We start from the raw sequence: 27,153 nt of genomic DNA on the forward strand, positions 1-27,153 counted from the left end.
AATTTAACATTTAACACTAGGTATGAAACATTTACTTGTTCATAACCGCACGCCTGATGTGCGACTTCATAGCCAGGTCCTTTACAACCGCTACGGTCACTTATCAAGAATCCAACTATATGAGTTGAAAATTTTCCTCTCCATTGGAAGAGATTATGAATTCATTCCTCTAGTAAGGTCTGAAAGCACAAGCTGGCACCATAAAATTTACATCACATTATTTGGTTACAATAAGTCATTATATTTGCACATACATTTACATTCCTCCACAAATTTGGTTAGCAAATCAGCCTTTCAGAAATTTTAGATGGAGAAATAGCTCCCACACCTTGATTCTGCCACAGAACATCTTGAGTAGGTGAATTCAGACTATTGGAAGGAATGAGGACATCATGTGTTCGTGTTCGATAAATGTCAAAATTGATAACTTTAATTCATACGGATCATCATTTACACATTTTTCCTTGCAGGGTCTCCTAAATGTCACCAAATTTGATCCCATCTCACGTTCCACATGGCATAAATGCTCGGAGTATTCTGATGGAATTTAGCCTTACTGGAACCATATCCACTCTCAACGGATTTTTATTCTTCCCTTCTTCAAAGTCAAACTTGCTTCTTGATCATCATCATACACTCTTCATGCTGCACGAGATTGTGTAGCATAATGGTATCAACTATCTTTCCTACTGAAACTTACGCAAGATATCTTCCTTCTTAGGAACAAATTACATTTGAAGATGCCTGAAGAACAAGCAGTACAGTGTAGAATAACTTGTCAATTGCTAACACAGAAATTTGTAAAACAGCTTTGTTACAGATAGAAATGCGAACATTATGCCCTTTCTAGTTGTTACAAACCATTGGCCAATGAACTTGCACTCCCACCAGAGACTTCTTCAAGCATATCAAGAAATCCTTTTCGAGTTGTGTTTTGGAATCTGGATACATCAAAATGTAGTTGACTTGATGATGCTGCTTCAAATCTTGTCCACAACTCCCTCTTCAGTGTGTTCTCACCCGGACGGTTACCAGTTTGTTTTTTGCATTCTGATTGCCACACGGGGGTGCTTTCCAGAAGCCCAATGTTGGTGCATTTAAGTCCTGTGAGAAGTTATAGTCAGAAGTGCAATCAGGAAAAAGAACTTTCAGCTATTTGGTGCAAATCTTTTATACCTTTATAACCTGATGTTTGGGTTATTTGATGCTCCCATTGCACATCTTGGTCGTTCTCAGATATCTGCTGTGTATTGTATTCAAACATACTTTTGGATAGGTCCCCTTTAGTAGCTGAATTGATTGAGAGCCTCTTATCTGGTGGCTCCATCAATACACATGTTTTGGGAGGTGATACAAACCAACCTGGAGATGCTTCCACTTGCCTTCCAATTTCTTGCTTATGAGTCAACTTTGTCCCAAACAGCTCTGGGTACTTCATTGCCAAACTATGAGTAATTTCACCACTTGAGGAGTCAGAAGTATCATCTTCATTTCCAACCACAAATGGAGTCACCTTATGGATTGCATTATTCTCTGGGTGCAATGACTCAGATATTGGTTCTAACAACACACAAGACTTGGGAGGTGACATTTTTAAACATGGGGTCATAAGAAATACAGGTCGGTCTCTGTATGAAAACCTCGGCGGAGAAAGAAAACCAGAAACAGGAGTATTTTCTATTTGAGCAAAAGTTGAATTGGAAACTTCATTTGGCTTTGGCTTGAACTCAATTCCTTCCATCAAGTCAGCATTAGTATCTCCAAGAGTAATTAATGATGTAGACAATGTAAGATTAGCATCAGAAAGGGAATCTGCACCAAGATTTCTTTCATGTGCCAACTTAGAAGGGCCTCGATTTTTGGATGGTTGTGCTTTAGATCTTGGCAATGGTGTGAGCAAAAACAGTTGCCTGCCATTCTCAATGGTACAGTCAGCACGCCAAGAAACAAGCGGTGAAGGAGAGACATGGAAATCAAGTTCATCTTGTTTAACAACATTGCCCAATTCTGCATTTGAAGTTGGAGAAGATTCACTTGATTGTCCCAACTGATTGTCTAGAGAAGCTTCTCTTGATTGTCCCAACTGGTTGTCTAACTCCATGGACAGGCTGGAGATAACCTTCTGGAATCGTGGAATCCATAACTAGAGAGGACAAAAAGAAGAGAAAAGAATTTTTAGTGTACCATACACATATGACTACCACATTATTGAACAAAGCTAACTAGTTTGTGAACCTCTATAGATGAATTCATATCAGATAGGACTTCGGTGAAAGATTCAATTTCTTCCCTTTCCTTCTTGCTTCCAACTTTACATTCGAATGCCTGCACAACCAGTGGATCAAGCTGCAAAAAAGAAAAGTATATTGATCACATTGTAGAACTTCAGACAGACAAGATTTTGCAATCATATATTCTACCAAGTATTAGGGTGTTGACCTACGGCAGGACCTACAGACAACAGTAAGGGTGCTCTAGTGTGACCTAGTGGTCATGCGTTTGAGTTAGGAAACAGCCACTCCACAAAGCAGGGTAAGGCTCCATACATAATAACCCTTTATTAGGAGCCAATGGGCATAACCCCTATTAGGGTGTGGGGAGCCCAGAATCTGGCATGTCTCTTGGGAGGGGTAACATGAGCTCAGAAGCAGGGGTGTGTTTAATAAGGCATCCTCCGCATATTTCAAATCAAAGCAGTTGGACATTGGACTGGGGCCTATATGACATGATCGGTCAATGGAATACTCCAACGTCCACCTCACAAAGTTGTCCAGTAGGATGGAAGACATGGAGAATGCATTCGGAGAGATATATGATCCACAGATTCCTAAAGAAATATTCTATGGTGCAATCTTAAGACCGGCCATAATGTATGTTACAGAATATTGGCAGATAAGAATCTAATATAGATAAGTACAGTGGGATGAGGATGCTGAGATGGATAAGTGTAAAAACAAGAAAGATCAAATAAAGAATGACCATTTTAGAGTTGAGTTGGGAGTAACCTTGGTTCAACATAGGCTACAAGAAAGTCACCAGGCAGCATGGCCATGTTCAAGAAAGGCCTTCCAATGCTTAAGTTCGTGGGAATGACTTGATTTAGATCAAAACAGCCTATCCACAAAAACTGTTGAGGTAGGTTGCATAGGAAAATTACACCCCTCCCCCCAAGGGCTTTGCTTGTCCGGAAACCTTAGTCACCAGGTTCGCCCTTTTTAATACTCAAAGAGCTAGAGGCATGCCAAAAATGATCCTAGTCAAAGGATGAGGAAAGACTATGCATAGTTTAGGTCTTGATTCAAAGTATGACGTCAAATAGAGCTGATTAGAGGGGAAGGATCTGTGCAGCCAACCCCGATTAATTTGTACAAAGACTGATTTTTATTTGGCATGTTAATTTTTATTTACTAATAATTTGTCTTTGAAGGATCATAGCAGCCAACCTGGGACTGAGCTGTTTTTGTTGATCAATCCCATGTTTCCATGATTTAAAAACAAAAGTCTGTGAAGCCCCAAACTCTAAAATCCAGTAATAAGAATCATAAAAGCTGCCAGACTATATGATCATGAATCCCCCACTAAAAAGTTGATTTCACATTATTCAAGACACAGAAAGGTAAAATACTTGGGAGAAAACAAAGCCTTTCTGTTACTAGTTTGTAAAAGGGAATCAGAAGCCTACTTAATTTATGCAATTGGAATTTTGTGAATAATGAGAAAAGCAACAACTATTGAATAAGGGTGCTGATCTCTTAGGTACAATATAGTCAGACAATGAATGCCTGCTTATCAAAATATATTATGTATAATCCATGCATATAGAGAAGCATAAAATTGAAGCAAGGTAATACAAGATCAATTTGTTCATTTCATCCATACAAAATTTACTGTGAACCACATCATGATAGAATCACAATCTATTTGAGTTTTGGTGAGTATTGTGAAATATTTGTTGTATTTGTTGAGGACATTACTGAGGCATTCAAGCGCCCTTTTCTAGACAACCAAGGCATCACCGCTGTGTATTGTTGCCATAACCTTAATTTCCTTCCCCCCCCCCCCCCCAAAAAAAAAAAAAAAAAAAAAACTAATAAGAAAGCCGATCACCTATCACTGCTAAGACATTTTCACAACAATGATTCTCAAAATGAAGTAACGTAGATAGAACAATAAGGGAAAAATGCATTAATTTCAAGAAATAGTAATATGGAATTATTTCTATATTGAATAAGTATTCTTCCAGTGACCCCAGAATCCAGATGATACCATTTTCACCAACCAAGTTATGTGCTGCAGCATGAAAATAATTACATCCATGTGGCTACTGAAGTACACTTATAAAGCCCATCGATAATTCTAACAGAGTACCAACATTGTCAATTTATAGGAATTTAAAAGGCCAAACAATCCCATGTTTCCTCGATTGAGAAACACATGCAATGATTTACCATAGATGTTCATTTCCTATACACATAAACACTAAACCCTAAAATCCAGAAGTAAAAATCATAAAAGCCACCAATTTTCACGATCGAGAAATGTTCCATTGAATCACATTTCACAATATAGAGAAAAGAAAAAACCTGGAAATAGAAGAAGCTCTTTTGCTCCTAATGTATAACGGGTTCAGAAGTCTACTCCAAGCAATCATATTTTGTACATAACGAGAAATGCAAGGACTATAGAATCTCTCCCCCCATATAATTTGGAAAAGTAGCAGGACATCAGGACATCTATTTGCAATGTGTTTGAGAGGCAGGAAAATCAAGGGTTTCTAAACCAGATACGGATAAGTTGTTTCTTCCGAACTAAAGTCTATACAAGTAAGAAAATGTTACCTCCTTTATGAGATTCGAAAGACGGGAGTAAACGAAATGGAGGCGATCAAGAGGGTTATCTTCGACTACTTGAACTTGGTGATCAGAGGAGATCTTCTTGACTGCTCTTGATAATTTTCTCCCATTTGATATCTCGGCCAATGGCTTCCTTGACGATTTCACCTTGCTATTGTTCTTTGGCATTTCTTTGTAGGTTTCTCTTCCTTCTCACACCAATCGTTCTTTCCAATAGAACCAGAAACTAAGAAGACACTGAAGCGATGTGGAACGTTGAAGGCTGAAGAGGACCCAGAGCAAATGGAGCTTACTGGAAACCAACAATAAATCAGATCTTCCCCCCAGAAGCCACAGAATTTGAAATAGAGGTCAGTAGCGGAACAGTTCCCCGATACGGTCAAAAGTTTGTTTTTCCTTTGTTCTCCACAAAATGATTCGGTCCGGTACCGCTGATTCGTGGAGTATAAATTCGGTGACTACGTTGCGCATCCACGGCGGGTCGGACCAATTGGTCTTGGCTCGTGACCCCAGGTCAGGTCACTCAACCCAGTGAACCATCCCATCTGGTGATTTCTACTAACAAAGACGGAAAAAAACAGAAGTGAAACTTTTCGATCTCACCCAAAGTTAGCCCCTAATATTAATGTCATCTCTTATATGACTTTCCAACCACATAAATACGTGGGGCCCACAGGTGAAAAACACTTTTTTTTTTAAAATAAAAAAAAATTCAAATTTTCACCTGTGGGTCCCACGTGTTTGTGTGGTTGAGAAGCCGTCGGGGAGCAGTCTGTGCTCCCCCGACGGGGTGAAGATCTGGACTCATCAGTGGGGTAGTCTTGGTTAGTTTTTATTTATCTATTTACAATATTACCCTCACATTCTAAGTTTAAAAACACTATCCATGAGTTATATATCACCAAAATTTTGTGAGGGAGGAGAGGAAAAAATCATAAACAGTAGAGTCGAGCATAGAGTTTTTCGTTCAATGTTATTCTTTTCAATTAAAAATATATAATTTACTTACATCAGCACTTAATTGTGATTTTCTATAGCAGGGAATGCTTTTGATATATTTCATCCTCTAGAGATTGATTTCATATAATGGATAAATTCAAGGGTGACATAAATCTTAGGGGTAAGTGGTAACTCAAGGGATGGCACTGAAAATATCCTAGAAGATATCCCACTGGTCATTTGTTGAAAAATTCTTTTGAAATTGATTTGAAACCAAAGTCATTTTCATGATTCGAATTCATTTTTATTCATGTTCTTCAACTCATTGAAGATTTTCAGTTTAAAATGAATATAGTTTGTTAAGATCAACACCTCATAAAGTGAGAGGTCAAGATTTTGAATCTGGGGACCAAGGTTTCTTCCCTACATATATATATAAATTATGCACCCCTTGAAGACTAGTTGTGAGGCACGCGAGCTGGCTCAAACACCTCAGTTGAAAAAATAAATAAATATGATTTGTTAAGGATTTATCATTATTATTTAAAAGTCAGTGCACAATTCAAAGAACATTACCCTCTATTATCAGGATCAACATATGTCAAACCAGTGAAACACCCAGAATTTAAGATCCATGACATACAGTAGACTTAAGATTGATGTCATACAAAATTCTGATTATATAGCATTTTCAGTCATGAATCACTTGTTTGGTGATTCCGGATTCTCAGTCTGTCTGATCAGATGGGTCTGTTCAAGTCGAACAGCATGAATATCACTTCTTTCTCTTTTTCACTGAATTTTTCAGTACTGCTGAAGGGATAGAGGAGGTAGGATCGATAGCCTTTCGTATCCTAAAGATATTCCAAGCCGTACAAGCACAGTGCCCCGCAGTTGCAAAGACATCTCCAGTCACCTCTCCTGCACCTTCCCCAAACCTGTAACCCCAGAAGTAACCAAGTTACAGCAGAAACAATAGTCATGGTGAGGCAAGTCAAGTAACAAAGAAAAAAGTTCTGTCTCAAAGATCAGTTAATAGACAATTCTCAAATGATATCTAAATTTAAGATACTACACAAATTTGGAATGGGTAAGGCAAGGTTTGCTGAGACATTTTATTAATTTGGTCTAGGTTGAGATTTAGAATCTCCTTTGTGAGAGTAATTCCAAGGCTGACAGCTACAGCTCTTCTGGGATTGCTCCCATCTGTGACTGATTCAGAGGAATACAGTGGTTATATAAGTATCACATGCTTCTGCATTTTCAAGGTTCAGTGGTAGGAGAAGTTCTTCAGTTCTTTACCTCTGGGTGACCATTCTGGTTGCTGCACCAGATGTGGCAGAGCAAGCTTGCCTTTCAGCAACTTCGACTGCATCCAAAACCTTGTCTGTAGGTCAAAGATTAAAACTGGTTACTCTGTCTTTCTTGTATGATAGAACCAATGAAGTTACCAGAAATATATTCAGAATTGTCAAAACAATCGTACATGCATGAGGCAAACATCCTATGCATTTCTGAAACCATATACCATTTGGTCTTCACTTACTGAGAGCATCAAGTGAAGCCAAGAGGACCTCTCCAGGAACCATAGCTAGGAATGCCTTTCCAGCCTGGGACTTAGCCAAAGGCTTCATGATGGATCCGGTGGCAACCCCGATCCCATCTAGCAGAGATTTACTCATCTTTTCAGTCATCTTTGATATCTTCCTTGCCCTGTAAAGAAGACAAAAACAATGTTCATCAATAATTATATTTGGGAATTGGCCTAGTTGTAATGTGGTGATAGGAAAAAGAATATGCAGCAGCTGAATTTACTGGTGATCCCATTTTATCGGCCAAAAGGAAAAGGAACATGATGATGCAGAATTGCAGACATCTTAATCAGTTGCAACATGACACCAAGAAGCAGTTATATAACTTCGCAGGTCGTATTCTTTAATACCGTTTAAGACTCTTCTTCACTCCACCATTTTTTGTCCTTCGAGTTTTTTTGGTGCTCTTGTTTTCCATTGCAGGTACACTTCTTTTCTCCTCAACTTGACTCAGAATCATCTCTCCACCCTTTTGGACCTGCGTTTGTAATGCTGTTATTTGTACACAGACCCTCATGGTAGAACCTATTTTTATGTTGCAGACACTTGAAATGCTGCTTGTATGCAAAAATGCCATATCTATGGAAAAAGACAAAGTTGCAGTTGAACCTTTTTAGTGTAAGCATTGCTACATTTGAAAATTCCCTTAACGATTCCACCAGTCCCTCCTGCAATTGCCTTTGCTAAGATTCCATTGTAATCTTCAACCTTTGGGGCGAAATCCCTCCAGTCAACATGCCCATTCTGAGTAGTAGCAGAGCAAGAAAAGCATGAATGCTCCTTCAGAAATGTATCTAATGAAACCAATTCAGCATGAGATTTTTCAGAGAAAGACACGCCATAGCTCAAGGGATCACCATCTTTGATGGGCAATGAGAAGAGATACTGAAGAGTATCAAGCTTCACAACCGGCTCATCTTTTGTGAGAGGCCACAGTAGATCATCACCAACTTTGACAATTGTGGCAAGGGAAATGTTCTCTTCAATAAGCCTGACAAGAATGAAATCTCCTTTTGCAATTTCAGCTGTCTCTCCTTCATCCATGAGATGAACTGTGCATCCTGAGACATGCAATAGCACTTCTTCTCTGGGTTTTCTGGTTTCTGGGTTTGATGGAAAGGCAATGTCAGAAGAGTTGTCATCATGGGTAGGGGAGCTGTATTTGGAACCACGGGATCTAAAGCAATTCATTTCCTACACTGTTATGTTTCTGTGTTTGTGTCTTGCAGAGGAGCAAGTGTTGCAAAGCTGAACGTGTAGGAGGAGGCTGTTATGAGATGGAAAAATACAGGAAATGGGTGTAAAGTATGTAAGAGCAGCAGAAAGTTTTACCATAATGAATTGATTACTTAGTTACTTTATTCCATCCTTGAGGACAATTCCACCCAAAAGGGGTCAGGTGCTTTCGGTGAAATAGAATTTGGTTAGTATCTGGGGATGAGCAAATGGTGTAGCGAGCCCCACTGCTTGCATTGTTCATGACTTTGAATTGGTAAAGTTGAAATCAGGATCTAAAGTCCCCAAGGCGCCCTTGCCCAGAAAGTTTGCGTCACATTCAGATTATCTGTTTCTTCTTTCCTCTTCCATTTAACTACTCAGTGCGCGTCCAGCTAGAACCACATTTGTTAGCCGTAGAACCACATTTCAAGCTCAAAAGGACTCCATGATTTGGAGTAGCAAAGCGTTTGCTTTCTCTTTTTGACTTTTGATACCAACCCTAAACTCTTTCTTGACCTTACATTGAACACTCACTAAATAACAAATGAGATATCTGATGAAGTAGAAAAATGTAAGAACAGAAGGTGGTGGCAAATTGGCAATGAGTCCCATACAAACTACTATGATTGATCGCGTCAAATTCATGTTGAAATTGCCTCTAGTACTAACCATTATTGCACCGAAATAATGGACTTTGCTTGCACTTGTGGGTCTAGTTTATTAAAGTATCAGACAAAGAAAGTTCACAAGAACGAATCAACAAAAGGGAAAATAGCACTCACGCATACTGAATGAAAGTTGCCAGTAATTGCGGGAAAGTAGGCACTCCTGGACTTAAGAGCTCTTGATATGGGTGTGCCTGACTCTACAGATTTATAACGATAAAAGCAAATCCACACCCAGAAAACCGAGAAGAGAGAATGCAAATCCAAGTAACACCGAATTAATGCATAAAGATCCAAAGCACAGCCTACAATCATGATCATCGTATCAGGTAGATTTGGGTATTGCAACACTCTCTAATGCCTACTGTAGTATCACTGAACCTTGATCAAGTTTGATATTTTTTAACTAAAGCCATGTAATGCTACGTATTCTGCCAATTTCCGTCGTTCACGGTGACATTCTGTTATATCTGGCTTAAGCCTTTAGTTAAACCTATACTCCTGAAAGCTAATCTGCCTGCAAGTCCCGTCAAAATATTGGTAAAGTATTGAAAAAAATTGAACAGTAATTGCAGAAACAAGCTATTTACATGGTTTATTTTGGATGGGTAACCAAATTCTTCCTTTATCAAGTATCATACTACAAAATTTTCCCAGGAGGTGAAACATCAAAAGACTAACCAGCATTTTCAATTTCAATAGACAGAAAGGTGAAGAAAACAAGTGACAGGTTGAATTCTATTGCTCTCAACAGGATCATCTCTGCGAATATACACACATGAAAAAGATTATAAAAGTTCACATGGGGATGACAAAACTTGTCTCTACATAGTGGCGTGTGGGAAGGAACCAACCCCATCATCTCCCTTGCACAAGGCCACTGAAAACTTGGCTCTCCCCAGCAAGAGTTGCTTCCCACTCAACAGAGGATAGAAGTATCTGTGACAGAGAAATCACCACCTGCTTCATGTCTGGCCTTAAAATGGGATCGTCATCCACACATTGCCTTGCCAGCATGGCCAACTAGGCAAACGGACACGCCACATCATGAGATAAAAGGTTAGTTCATGAACTATTGAACAGAAACAAACACTTCATTGCTTATTCTGAAAGTAGGAACAGCAATAGTAGCAGAACATTGTTTCTCATGCATGCAGGTCAGCCTTGACTTGAGCCTTCTAAGCTCGAGAACCAGAGAGTTAGCATCCTTTAGCATGTAGAATCGAGAGACATTATGATTTTCTGTAGTATCTACAGTTGATGCTATCTGGTTAAAGACAGACTAATCCATAGTTTGTAATTTATTTTCCTTTTTTGTCATGGATTATGTTCCTCCCACTACCTAATAATCATGGTAACCAAACTCTTAAACCATTCTCAAAAGACAGGTTTTGACTCCCATCAGCTATGGATCACTATCATGCAGTTCTGGTTGTTTTGCAGAAGTTTAAGTGCTTCCTTTTACACTAGTTCTATTTCGTAAAATGAACTGAAAGCTTAACCTTGAAAACAATTTATGCATCATTACCAGACCAGTTGAATGCAATCAGTAAACCTGGTTCCAAGTCAATTTGGATTTGTTGAGGGTGACAGTTACCTTGTATACACAATCATGGGGATACAAATCCATCAAATTAGGGTCAACGCAGTCCTTCAAGCTTGACATGCTCATTGAGTTGGGGGAGTTTCTAAGAGCTGCCAGCATCTGAAAACTTGCTTAAGTTAGAAAAGAAAGAATTAATAATAGATCAGTTGCTCACTACTGAAAAATTAGTTGCAGAAATCAGAATCAAACCAGGTTGTCTGTAAGAAAGTTTTGAAGTTGAACAATACTGCCTTCAGAAAACCAGAATCTTTGGAAGGATCAGCGATATTAAAACTCGAAGCACACAAAAGAACAAAAAGATATGACTGTTCCTAGAATTATATAGTTAAAACTTGAAAGCATACAAATGTTCTGAACTACCTTGATGGACCGAAGAGCAAAATAGGAATTGTCATATCACCGATTCTAGGAATAGTTTATTGAGAAAACCAAAAAAAAAATCTCCAATTAATTCATAGACACCCCCTCTAACCTGATAAATCAACCGATTTAGGCTAGCTACACTTCAAATACTGGCATTAATCATGTTCCAAACAGCATTAGAGTATGATAGTAGTGATACTGTGATTGACCTTTTCAAGGCCTTAGATATCAGTAAATACTTCATTTTATCTTTATAAAAATTCCCATATTTTGCATAAACCCATTTTTCAATTACTCAAGCTGAAGTCAGATTTTTAATTATGTTTCTCACAGTACTCCTCTTGGAAATTAAGCCTACAACTTGTAGTGCCTTGGAGATCACTTTCAATTAAGTATGAATACCACATGTATGATTAAGATATCAAACTCACATGTGAAATGTCATTCGCTTCACCTGAACAGGAGATTGGTTGGTACAAGTGCCAATCAACTTTCCTGGAAACTAGCTTCTACTTTGGAACTCTTCTAATTCAATTTGGACTTCTTCATTTAGGGGGGGGGGGGGGGGGGGGGAAGCAACTCCTAATTGTTATGAAAAGGTTGCATTCTAGATGACCTAATTTGGTAATTACTCTTACATTTTAAAGTCAGGAAAAAAGAAAAGGGGTCTCATAACCTTCAACCTCTTCCAACTTGGATCAGGGGCTAAAAAAACTCAATTCCCCTTGATTTTACAATACTCTTCCAAAGCCTCATGGTCTCTGAGTCCAACAATCTACAGAAGGCTTCCTTAGGGAAAAGCCAAAGAAAGGCTTGAAGAAAAGGAAGTCAATTTGTGCAAGCACTTCTCGGGAAGCTCATCATAATTGACTCTGATGATGTCAGAATAACCCCACCTACTAACAGAAAGGTATCCATACATTTACCACCCTTACCGTTTCTTTTAAATTATTGCTTAATTTGTTTCATTGAATTTTGGATTGCAATTAAATTTGGGGTTTTTCTTGTTTTTGGGTTTGTTTAATTTGTTTGCTCGGATGATTTTCACATTGCAATTAAATTAGGGCCTCTTCATGTTCTCTGGTCTGTCCTAATTTGTTCGTCTGATTGATTTCTGAATTGCAATTAAATCAGGGCGTCTTCATGTTTTAGGTTTGTCTTAATTTGCTTTATGCTCTTATGTGGACCTTTGATATTTCTTTCCATTCCCTAATCTTCCTTGTTCACTAGATGGTTTTTAGTAACTAGCAGACTATAATCTCTGAGCCACAGTTGAATTTTTTTTTTTTTTTTTTTGGTGTGTGTGGGGGGGGGGGCGTAAAAGCCAAAGGCAAACTCCCCCTTTCTGTTAAAACCGTGAGTTGGACACAGTCAAAGAACATTATAGCCTTTTCATCACACACTCCCCACTCCTTCCGTTATCTTCCCCAAACCGAAAACCAACATAAACAGTCCCTTCCATTCTCCTCTCCTCATCATCGCAATCTCTACTCCATCGATCCATCACACACTCTCCTCCACTCCTTTTGTCATCTAACCCAACCCAAAAACCAACATAAACAGTCCCGTCTGTCGTCGTCCTCATCATCGCAATCTTTACTCCATCAATCAATCCCCCCCACCACTGTCTTTTCTTCCGAATCCCCAAACAAGACTCTGATGCTTCCAGAAATCTAAGAAAACAAATCAGTAACTCATATATATTACCTTTGTCTCTGTTCAGGCTGCATCTTCTCTAGCAAAGCTCTAAATGCTCATAGTTTTCCAAAGCAGGAAACCGGTAAAAACATAACAAAAGCTTCAGGAATCCAATAGACCAGAACCAGGAAGAACTTGAGTGTAAAACCAGATGCAAGCAATTATCTTCAAATAAGTAGTAAAGTAAGATAAGAGGACAGAAACCAGTTCATAGCCAAATTGAGCAGAAGCTGAAACATGAATCTTGACAGCAATAGAAAAGTAAAGGAGAATAAAAGCTGAAAAGAAGACAACAACAACAAAAAATAGACACTCAATCTCACAGGGAAAGTTGATATGGGTAGATCTTCAGATGTAAAAGAGCACCTGAGATCAACATTGGGAAAGAAACTAGATGTTTCAATACTAAAACTACTTACCTGCTGTACCTATATAAGCAGAATCTAGAATTGCGATGAACTTTAACTTCCCCAACTAAATGCAGCTACGAGTTGCAAAAACTAGACCAAATAGAATCTGTAGAATGCTCCCAACTTCTTCTCACTAAAGGCATCATATTAACCAAACTAGATGGAACAAAAACAGGTGACAGCCTATAGGAAACCACGGCTAAATATAGCTAAGAAACAAAGAGCAAGTTGATAGCAAGTAAAACCCAATGCCTTTGTTATCTTTTCTAAAGTTCACTCAGAACACCCCCCCCCCCAAAAAAAAAATCCCAAAAGGGAATAAAAACAAAGGAAGAAAAAACTTGGATAAGAAGCTGATTGCAGGAAGCAGAAGAAAAAAGTGGAACGTGTAAGATTGTTCAAACTCCATGAGAATCTCTACCTGGATTTCAGTGAAGAAATAAATAAAAAACAAAAAATGGGAAGCTAATCAAATGCTGAAGAGAGAATTCAATAAACGAGAGTGAGATGGCAAAGGGATGATTTGCATGGTCAAAGCTGTAATAGGAAGGAACAGAAGAGATCACAGCAAACTTCTAGTCCTCTGGCAATGACGTTGGCCCAGATTTTTTTATTTTTCTTTTTAATCATTACTATGGGCAAGAAGGTAAACTTAAATGAGAACAAGGGTATTTTGGGGATTACGACGAAGGCACGGAGTGAACAAATTCATTGGTAACACTTGGGGCATCTTTGCCTTTGTGTATTTCTGGGCTGTCTGTTCATTATGGGAAAGACATTAGGGTATGTCTGATATTTTCCCTAAAAGAAATTGGTAACCTTCAACCCCCCCCCCACCCATCCCCAAAACCTTTCTTCTTCTTCTTTTAGCAAGACACTTTTTTTTTTCTTTTGGTGAAAATAAAACCTGTAATTTAACACCTATTACACACGTATGTGGGCTAAACAATAACATAATGGTACCTTACTATAAAATAATTTTGAATACCCCTTTCTTACTCTAGACACAAACAAAAGTTTTGGTATACAAAACAAAGGGCAATGAAGAGAAGGTCGACGAGTCACAAAGACACCAATAAAGGTATCATTCAGACAACCCCTTCACAAAATTATAAATCTAACAAAAATGGTGTATCCAGTGCACAAGACTCCCGCCACCGTGGTCTTGGGACGACAAAATGTCCCTGGGGTGGGAGCCAGGATATAACATCGGGGGATGGGGGACGACCATAAAATGAAACCGCATGGAAATTCACACGTGGATAGAGGGTCAGATGGATCTCTAGGGAAATTTCAAAAAAAAAGGGCAGCAGGGGGGGGCAAGTACTGGTATAACATGCATTGAAAGAAGGCCAAAGGGGTATCTTCTGGCAAATTTCAAAAAATTTGGGGAAGGAGGGGAGATGCCCCCCGGGCCCTGTGGTAGCTCCGCCCCTGCAATGTACACAGCCTTACCCCTGCTTTCACCTAAAGAATGTTTCCAGAAAATTATAAATCTAATTGAAGTAAACAAATTGATTTAAGTTTTTAGCCAACAAATACCAACGAAACTATCTATATCATTTGAATATACAGTTGTGGGCATTAGTGGTGCAACATCAGAAGCTTACAATGGACACCAATGGACGTCTTTCAGCATTTTTTGTCACCAACAAGCCTTCAGTTCGTGTAACTGCAGCTTTTCCAGAAATTAACTCAAAAAGAACAATACCAAATGCATAAACATCACTTTTGGTTGTAGCAAGGCCATCGCTCAAGTATCTGATGAAGAAACACAACAGTGAAGTAGTGAATGGAAGATCAGTTCCAAGACCTGTTGCCAATTTCCATTACTTATACCCAAAAAGATAAGATTTGCTTACTCTGGAGCTAAGTAACCAAAGGTTCCTACAACTCTCGTTGCAGAAGCTTCTCCTTCACCAGCTCTTCCAACAAGTTTTGCTAGTCCAAAATCTGAAATCTACATGTGAAATCAAAGTAAATGAGATGCACTAATGAATATCAGCATGGAAGCAATGGATCCCAAATAGGTTGACACCTTTGCCCTGAAGCCACCATCAAGTAAGATGTTGCTTGTCTTGATGTCGCGATGGACATAATGAGTTTTAGTGTGTTCATGAATATATTCCAGACCTCTAGCAGCATCAAGTGCAATTTGAACACGCAAGATCCATGAAAGGGATGTCTGACCTAAAGAACAAAGTAATGGCTCATGTTAGAACCAAATACACATTATTAACTGCTGTGCAACCAAGCATGCATTAAAAACATGAATTTACGACCCCTTCCGCCACCCCCACCCCCACCCCTTCTTTTCAAAAAAAAAAAAAAAAAAAGAAGGAAACAATGGGTTACGAGTACCATATGAATCTTCTGCAAAGCCAACCTCCCCTCCATCTCTGCCATCATGGAGTCCCTCCGTCTCTTTGAAGCTATCTCTGGTTAAGAGTCAATCTTCTCAAGTCCAAGCTCTTCCTTTCTGGCTCTCCTGCTCCCCTCATCAACTCTCTTCTCATTGCCACTGGCTTCTCCTTTGGTTCCCTTGCAGTCATACATATTGGTCTTCCCCTCATTCCTGCTGGCCTCTCAAGCTACCACTGTACCTCCATGCTGGAGCTTATCAGGAAGCGCCTCCAATTGTGGAAAGGTACACTTCCTTCCTTTTTAGGGAGGATCAACCTTATGGAGTCTGTCGTGTTTACCATTTCGACCATGGGGTGAAGCTAAATACTTGTGCGCAGATGAGATTGATGCTCCAGTCAACCTCAACTCGCCACTTTAAACTCTAAAAAACTACCCCCATTTCTCTGGAAAGGGAATGATTCCATGCACTCACGCAGCTCCTTAGCCCCCTTCATTGGATGCTATATACAAGCCCAAGAAGGAAGGCGGCCTAAGTCCACACTGGATTGACGATTTTAACAAAGCCGGTCACCTAAAGTTGATTTGGAAGACCTCCTCCAAGCATAATTCCATTTCGGTCGACTAGGTCTACTCTTATATTCTTAAATCTGACTTCAAGATTGCTCCTCTCCCTTCCAACCCCTCTTAGGTCTGAAGAAAGCTTCTTGAGCTTCGCCCTATTTCCTTCAGGTCCATCTCCACTAGCATATGGGTCTAGTTCCTCCATTTCCTTCTGCTTAGAACCCCCCTGAAACCCCCATAGTATCCTATACCACTGTTAGGGAATAGAGCAGTCTATTCTGCTGATATCCCCAAGAACACCGCCCTATTTCATTTGATCTCCAATGGCTCTTGGATTAGCCCCTCCACTGTCCTTCCTATTCTTTCACCTTTTTGGTCCTCTCTTCCCCCCCCCCCACTCTTGATAAATTCAATCTAGCTTCCCTCCTCCAACCATATCTTCTCCACTACTTCAGATTGGCATTCCATCAAAAGCCCTCCTCCTCCATCCCTCAGTTCAATCTCATTTGGTTCAAGGCTTGCATCCCTAGACACTCCCTTACTGTCTGGAGAATCCTTTCCCACTGCCCCCTACCCTCATCTTCTTTCGTAGCCATCATATCCCTGTTAACACCCTTTGTACCTTTTGCAGCCACCCTGAGGAAATACCCTCCCTTTCTTCTTCTCCTACCCTTCTCCAAGCCCATTTGGTCCTGCGCCTTTGCCTCCACCTGGCCTCATTGCAGATGCACTCTTCCCTAGAGAAAGAATGCCATTGGCTCTTAGACACCTTTGGAGGCTCCACTGTTTGTGTCACTATAGATCATTTGGTGTACAGTGCCACTATATCTCATACTTGGTTTGAGCGTAATCTTCATAAGTGGTCCCCCAAATCCTGCTTTAATGATCAGATTTGGAAAGCAATCTATAGGGATGTTAGCTACAGGATCTCCCTTCCCCCAAACCCCTTGTTGATACCCCAAGGAACAACTTCATTATTGATACATGAAGCATTGACATTTATAATTTGGTAGTTCCCACAGCGACCTGAGATATTGTGTTCCCCTGCTCCCCTCCCTCTTGCCTTGTACATTGTTTCTTGTTTGTTTTAATATAGTATTCATTTATCCCAGAAAATATCATCTAGGTGTAGCAACCACATTGAAAAGAACAGATACAATCAAAGATGGTACTGCTCAATCACGCTCTTCACAAACATAAACTCATATCAACTTAAGCTTATAACTAACTTATACCATAAGGTCAAGGCATTTATAATAATCCCAATCCCACAAGCACCCCTGAATTTAGGGGTTCAAAATTAGTGTGGCCCCAAGAGTATTGATTTGTTAGTTATCAGTCCTGAAATTCCTGGAGGACTTTCGTGAAACATTCAGCACATCTATATTTGAAGGGAAGTTTAAAAGCTACACTTTAACAATCACATGAACTTGCAAGGAAGCACCATAATAAGGCTTCCAAGGACAAATACTAAATTCCAATGACTATAAGAGCAGGATCATCAACATAACCAGATCTCTGTACTTATCTTTTGTGGGATTCCTAGAGGATATAATTGACGCATTCAGGACATCTATTTTTGAAGGGGATGCAGTCTAGTAGATTTTATCTCCCTGAAAAGAAGTTTAAGGGCTACAAGAGAGATGCAATCAGGTATAACAACTAATAAACCTTGCTTCACATTTCGAAAGCAAAGAGAAATCAGATATTATACTACAAAGAGTTTTCAAACTAAAAAGAATTGAGGATAATTGAATTCTTAATCTAATTAATGAACCATTTAGCACCAATGTGTAAAAGTAAATATTACCCTTGTTCTGAGGATCATGTAGATGGCTTCTAAGAGAACCCTTTTGCGCATATTCATGAACGAGGAAGAGCTCGTCCTTAGTAGCTGCAAATCCAATCAACTCTACCTTGACAAAATCAAGTAAATCTCAGAGTCAAAGTTTATTGAGATGCCACTGACAAAAATATTTGCAAAAATCCAAAAAGAATTAAGAAAGTCTGATCAGCACAAGAAGCATTACCAAATTTGCATGATGCACTTTGCATAAAATTTTCATCTCTGCCATGAATTCTTTAGTCTTAGTGGCTGTCATTCGTTTGATTGCAACCGTCTGAAAAGATTTCAGAGTCTCTATTGGTAATTTTCCTGATGAGGGACATCTCTATACATAATTGTGACTATCATAATAGCAAGATCTAAGAGCAAAAGGATGTATACTTGGTCCTGAAGAACTCCATAGTAGACAGAACCATATGTCCCATGCCCAAGTAAGTTTGAATCAGAGAAACCAGCAGTTGAAGAATGAATTTCTTCATATGTGAAAACAATAGGTTTCTCCATGTCAAACACATCTGTCTCCATTTCTGCAAGAAATTAGAAGAGAACATTAGGTTCAGGATATGTATGGTTCAATTATTTAGAGGGGTTTTAAGAATCAAAATAGAACTGTAAAATGAGATCAATCCTAAGCCAAAAGCACTTGTAAGTAGCAAGGAAAAAATGGAACTCCTTCAAAGAAGGAGCAAGCAGAGACCCAAAGTTCAAATGTGTGAATCCAGCAGACCTGTTCTACTTTGGGAGCATAGATGAAACCAAATATTGTAGTGTTCATCCAAACATACATTTATATATATATATATATATATACACATTTCATCCCCAGTCCCATACTCCAAAAATTATTTATTACTTTGTGTGAAAATAAATGAGGGTTATAGAAATACAATTCAAAAAGGGGCATGCAGAGTGTTCATTAATTATTGTAAAACAAATGAGGGTCATAGAAACACAATCAAAAAAGGGCATGCAGAGTGTTCAAGGCTATCACCATCTCAGTGTCTGGGGAGAGTCATGATGTACACAGCCTTACCCTTTTAGAAAGAAAAAAAACTAGATTTGAGATGAAATGAATAAAGTTTAAGCTGAAGACTCCAAGAACATTATAGAAAGCACACATGCAACCTAACAATATATAGTACTGTTATTAGCTAGTTAGACCTTTAGGAATATTTATCTGGCGATTGTTAGATTCTCCATCAGTGGGCTTCAAGTTCTCTGACGCGCAGCTGGTAGACTGTCCTGAAGCGCAACAGAAACTTGTTGTCCGCAGGATTTGAAATTTATGTGAGGCATTTCCATCAGGATCTTTCGCACGAGTTCCTGGGGTGAAAGCCGGGCAGATGGATGACTTGTATGAGACACAGATAAGTATGGTTGCAAGAATCAAAACAAGACCAACTCCCAGGATCCCTATGATCCATGCATATGGCAGACGAGTTTTGTGATTTGCTTCATTAGCTGCAAAAAAAGTAGCATCTAAGTTATTACATTTCCAATTAGCACCAAAATGAGTAAAAAGAAAACTACAACAGAAAATTAAAGTAGGATAAAAAGCTTATGAGCATGCTGTCATGAATATCTTTTATGACACGGATCACCAGCTCTTCGGATGATGTGGGTACAACCTCTTGACGAATTTTACCACTAGAGAACCTATAACAATCTCCTATGATGGACAAGCAGCTGACTAGCAATTATAATGTGGAGAGAAGGGGGACAAAATTTATTTCCAAAAGGGGGTTATGTCTCAGTTTTGGGTCCTCATTTTGCTTTTTTCTCAGTTGTTGTATTTTGCTGATTTATAAGCTTCTTTTTAGGTTGTCAAGGGCAGGGAAGTGGAGGCTCTTCCTTACTTTTGGGGAGGGAGAGGGGCAGCGATTGCATGTTTTAAGGCTTATCATATTGTCACCCCTGCTGTTAGATTGTGGTATTTATTCCCCGTTTTACCCCCTTTTTCTCTAAGTTCTTCATTCACTTCTCATGCAACACATCTAACTGGACTGCAGATTAATTAGAGAGATTCAGACTGCAATCAAGTTAGGCCATGAAAAATAATGATTTGTAAAATAAATATTGAGCATAAATAATATCAAAGATGCAACCTAGGAAAACCAATGGATTTATCACATTTCCCCTTGTGCCGTGACATTGGTAGGGGTAGTGTGTTCCTTCTGACCATTTTATAGATTACCCAAGCAGCTCTATTCTATGCTTTTCTTTCTCAATATGTCAATGTCTTCTTGATATTCTTTCCTTTTCTGGTAACATATCTCAGAATGCATCACATACAATCAAGATAGGTACATTTTCCACCCAAAAAAAATATATATATATATATTATCATAAAATACCTGAGACAGTGTAGACAGAAGGCGGTGGAACTGGAGCAGGAGAAATAACCTTGTCTAGAGGATAAGGCTCACCAGGAACTGCAAAGGATAACATTATTACAGTATTCAGGGGAAGCAAAAAAAAAAGGACAGCCAAAGGGGATACCCCGACAACTTACAATTCACAAGTCAAAAGAATTACACAAAGCAAAGCAAACTAAATTGTGGAAGGTACATGATCTGTGTATATTTTCATCAGTATACATAGAGATACAGTCATAGAATCATTATTGTCAGTCATTTCTGCCTTCCAAGGTACCAGCTATCACCACCTACTAAACCAACACCAACACCTACAACTGATCAAGTGAAAAGCTTTTCACAGTTGCTCCTAAAGCGACGAATGGCTGTTTAGCAGAAAAAGATTACAGCATGAGCACAAGATTTTGTGAAAGCAAAGCCCCTCCTCTCCAGCGTCATACCTTTGGCTTAAAAAATGTGAAAGCAATTTTAGAAAAGGGAAACAACTGAATGAAAAATTCCCATATAATACACAATTTGGAAATATGAAACTATGCCATATATCCAGTAAGTTTCTCATGAACTTTCAGGTACCAGAGTTCGAATTTTCCTTTTCTGACACATAATAAGGGTAAACATTCAAAAATTAAAGAGAAATCATACCAGATTGAATAAAATCTGTTGATCTGGTTGAAGTGGGATCGGAAAAATGTAACTTGAAGCAACTTAAGAAGATACAAAGATTACAAATTAGCATTGCATTTGGCATTGTGAAAAGAGGCAGCCAAATTGGGAAGGATTGTGAATCATTTCATGCTGGGAAGAGGCTCTTATAAGCACTCAAAGATCAAAGAAAAGTACGTTATCTGGAAGAAAGAAAGAAAAAAACGCATCCCCTCATTTTAACGTAATGCTCGGGAAAGGCAAAAGAAGGCACTCAAACCTGCCAAAGGCCCACAAGTGAATTTATTTTCATCCCTTGAAATTAAATTTAGGCTCACTTTCTCATCATCCAGCAGAATTAGCTGTAAGAGTACATACTGGAGAGCCACAAGAGATGATGGTTTCAGCTAGACCCTTCTTTTTTTCTTTTAAATAGCCAAAGGTATATGGGTAAAAGACAGGTAGGATCCTAGAACAAGGTCCTAGGTATTAAAACTTAACCTAATTTTGTCTTTTTACAGACTCTTCTTTATAACGCTATACCAAGACAATCTAGGAGTTACAAATGGATTAACATCTAATAGACAGGAAGGGCTTCATATCCTTTTTGATACATCATTCCTAAGTGACTCCGCAGATATATTTTCTGCAACCAACCCTGGCTTCCCTCTGATGAGGAGGTTTTCAAGTTTTCACTGAGACATCTACTTTGGTAAGACATCTTTCATCAAGTGAGTATCTTTTTTTTTTCCTTTTTCTTTTGGGTTGGTTGACCGGAAGACTAGGTCGACTGAACATTTTTGAGACCAGATACTCTTCTGCATCCACCATCAAACCCAATGACCTTCATACAGAAAATGCTCCATTTTGTTGTTTTCATTTTGTAATCAGTCAATATGCTCTTGCAAATTTACCTTAATTTCAATTTCCACAGCATTTTTATTGGTGTCACACAGAAAAGAACAAGAAAGCAGGCATACTAAAGTCATGGTAACCATATATCAGCAGGTGATTTAGGGTATTCAAGACTAGGTCAACAAAAGATGAAGGCAAGTCCCACCTAAACAGTATTTAAGAAGCCTCAAAGAAATTTTGATTCCCTGACATCCCACAAGAATTTTACATGATTGCCAACAACTCTATCAATCCAAGGGACTGAAGTCACGCAGAACAAAATCCACCCGAAAATCATGGAGTTTTTCTGTACATTTTGCACTTTCCAACTGAAAATAACCAAGTGATGGTACCCAAATGAAATTGAACAAATCTCTGATGACAGTTTTCTTCTTCTTTTGAAAGAAAAAAAAAACACCCTATTGACAGGGTTAACGGGAACAAAGAATGAATGAATTATGGTGAAGATCAGGATGTTTGGTACCACAGTTTTGGAGAATCCTAAGGAGTAAGGAAGTCAATTTTTTCCAAACGAATTTTGCATCATGCGTACAAGACAGGGCCTTATTTGACGTTTGCACCATTCAACTTAGTGGACTTCACTTTGATCAAATATGAATCCTCCAAAAGTGGTCCACGATTAAGAAATAGCGTTAGCATGTTTCTTGTAAAGTTTATTTGTATGCAAAAATTGTGTGCTCTAGGGCAATCGAATTCCGTTCGCAACCGTAACGTTGAAATGAAAAGGAACGAAAACAGCTTAGTTCAAATCGATCCCAACTTGCAGAACTTTGCAGAACTGCTCCAGTAATACTAACGCAGTATGACATTGCCTAGCATTCTAATAATGGTTACTTCTCAAGTAGAGCCAATTCAGTAGAAATCCCATAACAGGACAACAAAATCAATAGACGAAGAACAAACTAACCTGAATTCAGTGGAATGTAATAAACGGCCCCAACAGAGACATTATCTGGATTCGCGATTCCATTTACAGACTCGATGTTGTCCATGCTCACGCCAAACCTGCTGGCCAATGATTCTATCGAGTCCCCATCTTGCATCACATAGCTCATCAAGTAATTCCACAACCTGTTTGAACATCCACACAAGAGACGCAAGGAGATCACGGTACCATAATGCACTTCTCGTGTTGAATTAGGCGTGAGGGCGAGACCGCCGTACGCCTTCACCACCATTTCAGAAACCAACCCATCATTTTGCCTGACCGTAAAAGTTGTGTTGCTCAAGTACTTGTTGTTCGAAGCACTACACGAACAGTTTTTCCTGATGAATAAATAGCCAAAATGATTTCCTTCGACCGTTATATCTTGTGGCAAAACATCGAACATGCTCTGAATTACAGCAAAGGTCTGGTCTGGGTTTGGCTTGAAGGCCATAAAAGACGTACAGAGGCGAGTGCTATCAGAGCAATTCATGAGTGTATTATCCGAAAACGAGCTTTGCAGGTTAACCACCAAGATAGTAACCAACAGACAGATCTGTACCACCTTCATTGAAGGTTCAATCAGGATGAAACCACCAAAGAAGACGAAATATGACTAAAAACGAAATAGAACTACTGATGGAGAATTGGGGTTGAAGTCCAGATATGGAGCTCACTCAAACTGGACGGTAAGCGCTTTAATGGCTTTCAATGAAAATTTAACAACTTCAACTAATTGCAGAGAAATAAGAAGAAACAAGTAACGCAATTGCTTCGCAAAGCAAGAATTAGCGAAAACGAAAACAAAGGAAAATTAGAGGAGACAAGTTAATTGATTTGTGGAGCTGGAAAGAGATGAAGAAGGTCGGAGAAGGGGAAGAGAAGAAGAGAGCTCCGCTGCACTAGGCGGAGATTTGAGTAGAAACAAGAAGGTAAAGAAAAACATTAAATGAAAACAAATAACAACTAAGGAGGATTGAGGGACAGGAGAGAGGAAAGAGAACTGTAAATTCTCCATTTTTGGTTTTTGCGGTTTTTGCTTTAGCCCCACCTCTTAACTCTGTTCTTCTCTGAAACGATAACACCAAACTGGAAAACAGTAAAATTGAAAGCGACGAGCAGAAAACCCAAGAACAAGAAACTCGGGAGATTTTTCGGGGTGTCGGTCTAAGTCATTTTATAAAGGCCTTCCTTATCACCGTTAATTACCATCACTACCACAACTCGAATATTACAGCACTACAGAGTACAGACTACAACTACGTTTGGTCCCTACCATCACTACCACAAGTCCACAACCCAACATTATTACCAAATACCAGATTCAACGGATCAGGGTGGGCCCCGGTTCACGGAGGACCCCATTAAATTGTACTTCCCACTTCCCAACCAAAGAGACAAAGAGACAGAGAGTCATAACTCATAACACTGATTTGAAGGCAACGATCTCACGTGCAGACAACGAGATACCCTTAGATGGCCTTGAGTCGTTGGACCCGTAAACGGCTAGGATTTGGCTGGGATATACCATTTTTCTGTATCCGATAAACAAAATCGTTCTCCAAATTCGCTTTGATATTCAGCTAAAATTCACGGAAAATACTAAATTCGAATCCAGAACTCTATAAAATATGTGATAAATTATTCAATTCTAATTGCCTATTCAAATCCATTATTTTATTAAATATGTGATAAATGATTCCATTGTTGATTTTCTCTTCTTTTTTTTTTTTTTGGGTTTCTGATCTTCGATTTCTATTAGGAAATCGAGTTATTTATATTTTCTGACAAAATTAATGGTTAATCTAATTACGCTACATGTATGTAACGTTTTCGATTAATCGGCGACTTTGAGTAGACGATCCTAGATTTGGTTTGACCGAAGACAAAGGTAGGCCCGCACGTGAGATGGAAACAACTGTCAACACCCATCTCAAAATAATTTGTAAATTAATAAAGGAAAAATAAAAAAGAATATATAAACTATAAATAAAGCCGGAGGGCCAGATCAGAACCTGGAGCAAACACGGAGTCAGTATCTCACCAGCCCAGCAATAACGGCCAAAGCTTATTGATTGCCCTGTCCCCCTTTGGTAATGGTTTCTACTGCTTAAAAGGAAAATACTTTTCTGTTTTTCTTCTCTCGTTTCACTCTTAAATGTTATACCATTGGGCACCTACTTGACAGTCTGGAATTGGTTTTAGGATTCATTGAGCAACTAAGAAAAACTGACCAGCTGGCATTCACGAAACCACTCTCTTTCGGAGTTTGGATCCTTTATCTTGACGAGAGTAGGTGTATGCTCGCTCACTTAAAATTTGATTACAGGGAAGTCATTATTCATCAATCCCATCCTCAGAAAACAACAATGGATTGATTTGACATCGACTTTTGGGGTCATTTAGTGCGTAGCTAATGGTTTTCAATCCTATCTTTGGATATGTCGGATATGTTTTGTCCATCCAAATTAATTATTTGTTGTATTTGTTATGGCGTTGTGCCAAGTCCCTTGTGCCAAGTCCCCAAGCTAAGTCTTAATTGGTGGGCAGATCAAGCAAGCCTCATTCGACTATCCCTTTGTGTTGTGGGGAGCTAGAGTCCCGAGTCCCCATCCGGGAGAGAAAGGCACCCCCGGGGGGGGCACCATCCTGAAGAAGGCCCGAGGGCCTCACGGGAGAGATACCTCACCTGGGGCCGTCTCGGGAGAAGATCCGAGGGCCTCACGGGAGAGATACCTCCCTCGGGCAGGCTCGTCTTCGTGGAGAAGGCCGAGGGCCTCATTCGGGAGAGATACCTCCCTCTGGGCAGGCTCGTCTCGTGGAGAAGTGCCACACTGGGAAAATATCCAACCAGCATTTCCGGAAGACTCTCTTGACTAAGTCAAGAAGAGTAGTACGCATAAACACTCAGATATCTATTCCGAGAATTGGGGAGGTGAGTCGGCATAACGGCGTATCGGGGCGACAAAGAAGGAGCCGTTATTCCACTACTCCACCACTCCTCAACTATCGATCCGGAATCTAAGGAATCGCCGCCTCCGGGTAACTCTATATAAACCCACCTCCAACAGGAGAAAGGAACGAGAACTTTCATCCGAGTACACCATTACGCGAGAACTCTCTCAAGAACCTATTGTTACCAGGCGATTTGAGCGGGAGGCGGTCCCGCCAAAACAGGCTGGACCGTCTTGCTTTCTTGTGTGTGCGGGCATCTCGGTATTCCAACTGGTTGGAGAGCTCTTAAGGTGGCTCTCAATATCCGACTCTCGAAGAAGTTCAGACGCAACAATGGCGCCGCGTGGGAAACATCACGAAAAGTCATGACGAGACGACCACACCTCGGGTGACAAGTTCTCAAATTCTCACTCGAGCGAGAGAAAGGGAGACAGAAACGGACGGTTGAAGAACAAACTCTCCCTTCTCTAGATCGACAAATTCCTATTCCGGAGGAAGGTCAAGAAGGAGTTCGGAGAATCCCCGTAACTATTCCAACTCCATTTGGAGAAGGCGGTTCGAGTCAACCTCCTATTCCAGCGACGGTGGCCGATTTGCGAGAATATGCAAAGAGAAGTCCAACAACAAATGTTGGAACTCCAAGGAGTTGTTCGAGGCTTAGTCCTTCGGATCGGGGTACCATCCGGACCCCGGAAATTCCCAAGAGGGACGAAGGCGGAAGCCGCCGTCGGACTCCGGGATAGGCAACGTCCGGTGAATGAAGAAAGGAGAAATCCCGGAATACCAAGAAGGCCAGCCGAACGAGTTGGAGAAAGATCTCAAGGAGTGCATATTGAAGAGCCACGTCCCCGAGAGGATCGGTCGAGGGGAAGTGTATTCCACCGTTGGCTAGGCTTAGACAAACTCAAGATTTACCTAGAAAAGGGCGCGAGAAAGGAAGGAGTTCGGGAGCAAGAAGGAGAAAGTCACGGAAGAGGCCATTCTAGATCTAATAACCCGAGAGGGTCGGTTAGTCAATATGGATCTTCTCATGGACCAACTTCCCAATATCCGATCTCGGAAGTGTTCGGTCTCCGCAAGAGCGTCAAGAGGCGCATGGTCTCGGGAGAAGATTAGATGCCATGGAGAGACGGCTGATGATCGGGACCTCGATGACGACTATGATGTGGTTGATAGAGAACCCTTCTTAGAAGAAGTCATGAGAGCACCTCTTCCACCGAACTTTA

At 39.8% G+C, this 27,153-nt stretch overlaps 3 protein-coding genes across 3 annotated transcripts; all 3 read right to left on the reverse strand.

The window, feature by feature from the left end:
• Positions 1 to 477: 477 nt before the first annotated feature.
• On the reverse strand, positions 478 to 5,143 carry LOC149021740 (uncharacterized). Its single transcript, XM_089147176.1, has 4 exons — positions 4,839 to 5,143; positions 2,236 to 2,346; positions 1,177 to 2,143; positions 478 to 1,104 (listed from the first exon to the last, which is right to left on the reverse strand). The coding sequence occupies exons 1-4, from the start codon at positions 5,019 to 5,021 to the stop codon at positions 854 to 856; spliced, it is 1,512 nt and encodes a 503-aa protein (XP_089003302.1). The 5' UTR covers positions 5,022 to 5,143; the 3' UTR covers positions 478 to 853.
• A 1,178-nt stretch (positions 5,144 to 6,321) lies between these two features.
• Positions 6,322 to 9,089, reverse strand: LOC149021741 (senescence/dehydration-associated protein At4g35985, chloroplastic-like). Its single transcript, XM_089149939.1, has 5 exons — positions 7,994 to 9,089; positions 7,735 to 7,862; positions 7,339 to 7,505; positions 7,095 to 7,179; positions 6,322 to 6,730 (listed from the first exon to the last, which is right to left on the reverse strand). Exons 1-5 carry the CDS (start codon positions 8,573 to 8,575, stop codon positions 6,568 to 6,570), a joined length of 1,125 nt encoding a protein of 374 aa, XP_089006065.1. The 5' UTR covers positions 8,576 to 9,089; the 3' UTR covers positions 6,322 to 6,567.
• A 435-nt stretch (positions 9,090 to 9,524) lies between these two features.
• LOC149021742 (lysM domain receptor-like kinase 3) lies at positions 9,525 to 24,090 on the reverse strand. Its single transcript, XM_089149938.1, has 11 exons — positions 22,955 to 24,090; positions 20,470 to 20,547; positions 19,277 to 19,576; positions 18,497 to 18,642; positions 18,300 to 18,389; positions 18,080 to 18,185; positions 15,383 to 15,534; positions 15,207 to 15,304; positions 14,955 to 15,105; positions 10,865 to 10,972; positions 9,525 to 10,290 (listed from the first exon to the last, which is right to left on the reverse strand). The coding sequence occupies exons 1-11, from the start codon at positions 23,541 to 23,543 to the stop codon at positions 10,126 to 10,128; spliced, it is 1,983 nt and encodes a 660-aa protein (XP_089006064.1). The 5' UTR covers positions 23,544 to 24,090; the 3' UTR covers positions 9,525 to 10,125.
• Between the last annotated feature and the right edge of the window lie 3,063 nt (positions 24,091 to 27,153).

Source organism: Hakea prostrata, chromosome 3 (assembly GCF_041222555.1).
Source record: "Hakea prostrata isolate BN-2017 chromosome 3, UWA_Hpros_2, whole genome shotgun sequence".
NCBI classification, from domain to species: domain Eukaryota; kingdom Viridiplantae; phylum Streptophyta; class Magnoliopsida; order Proteales; family Proteaceae; genus Hakea; species Hakea prostrata.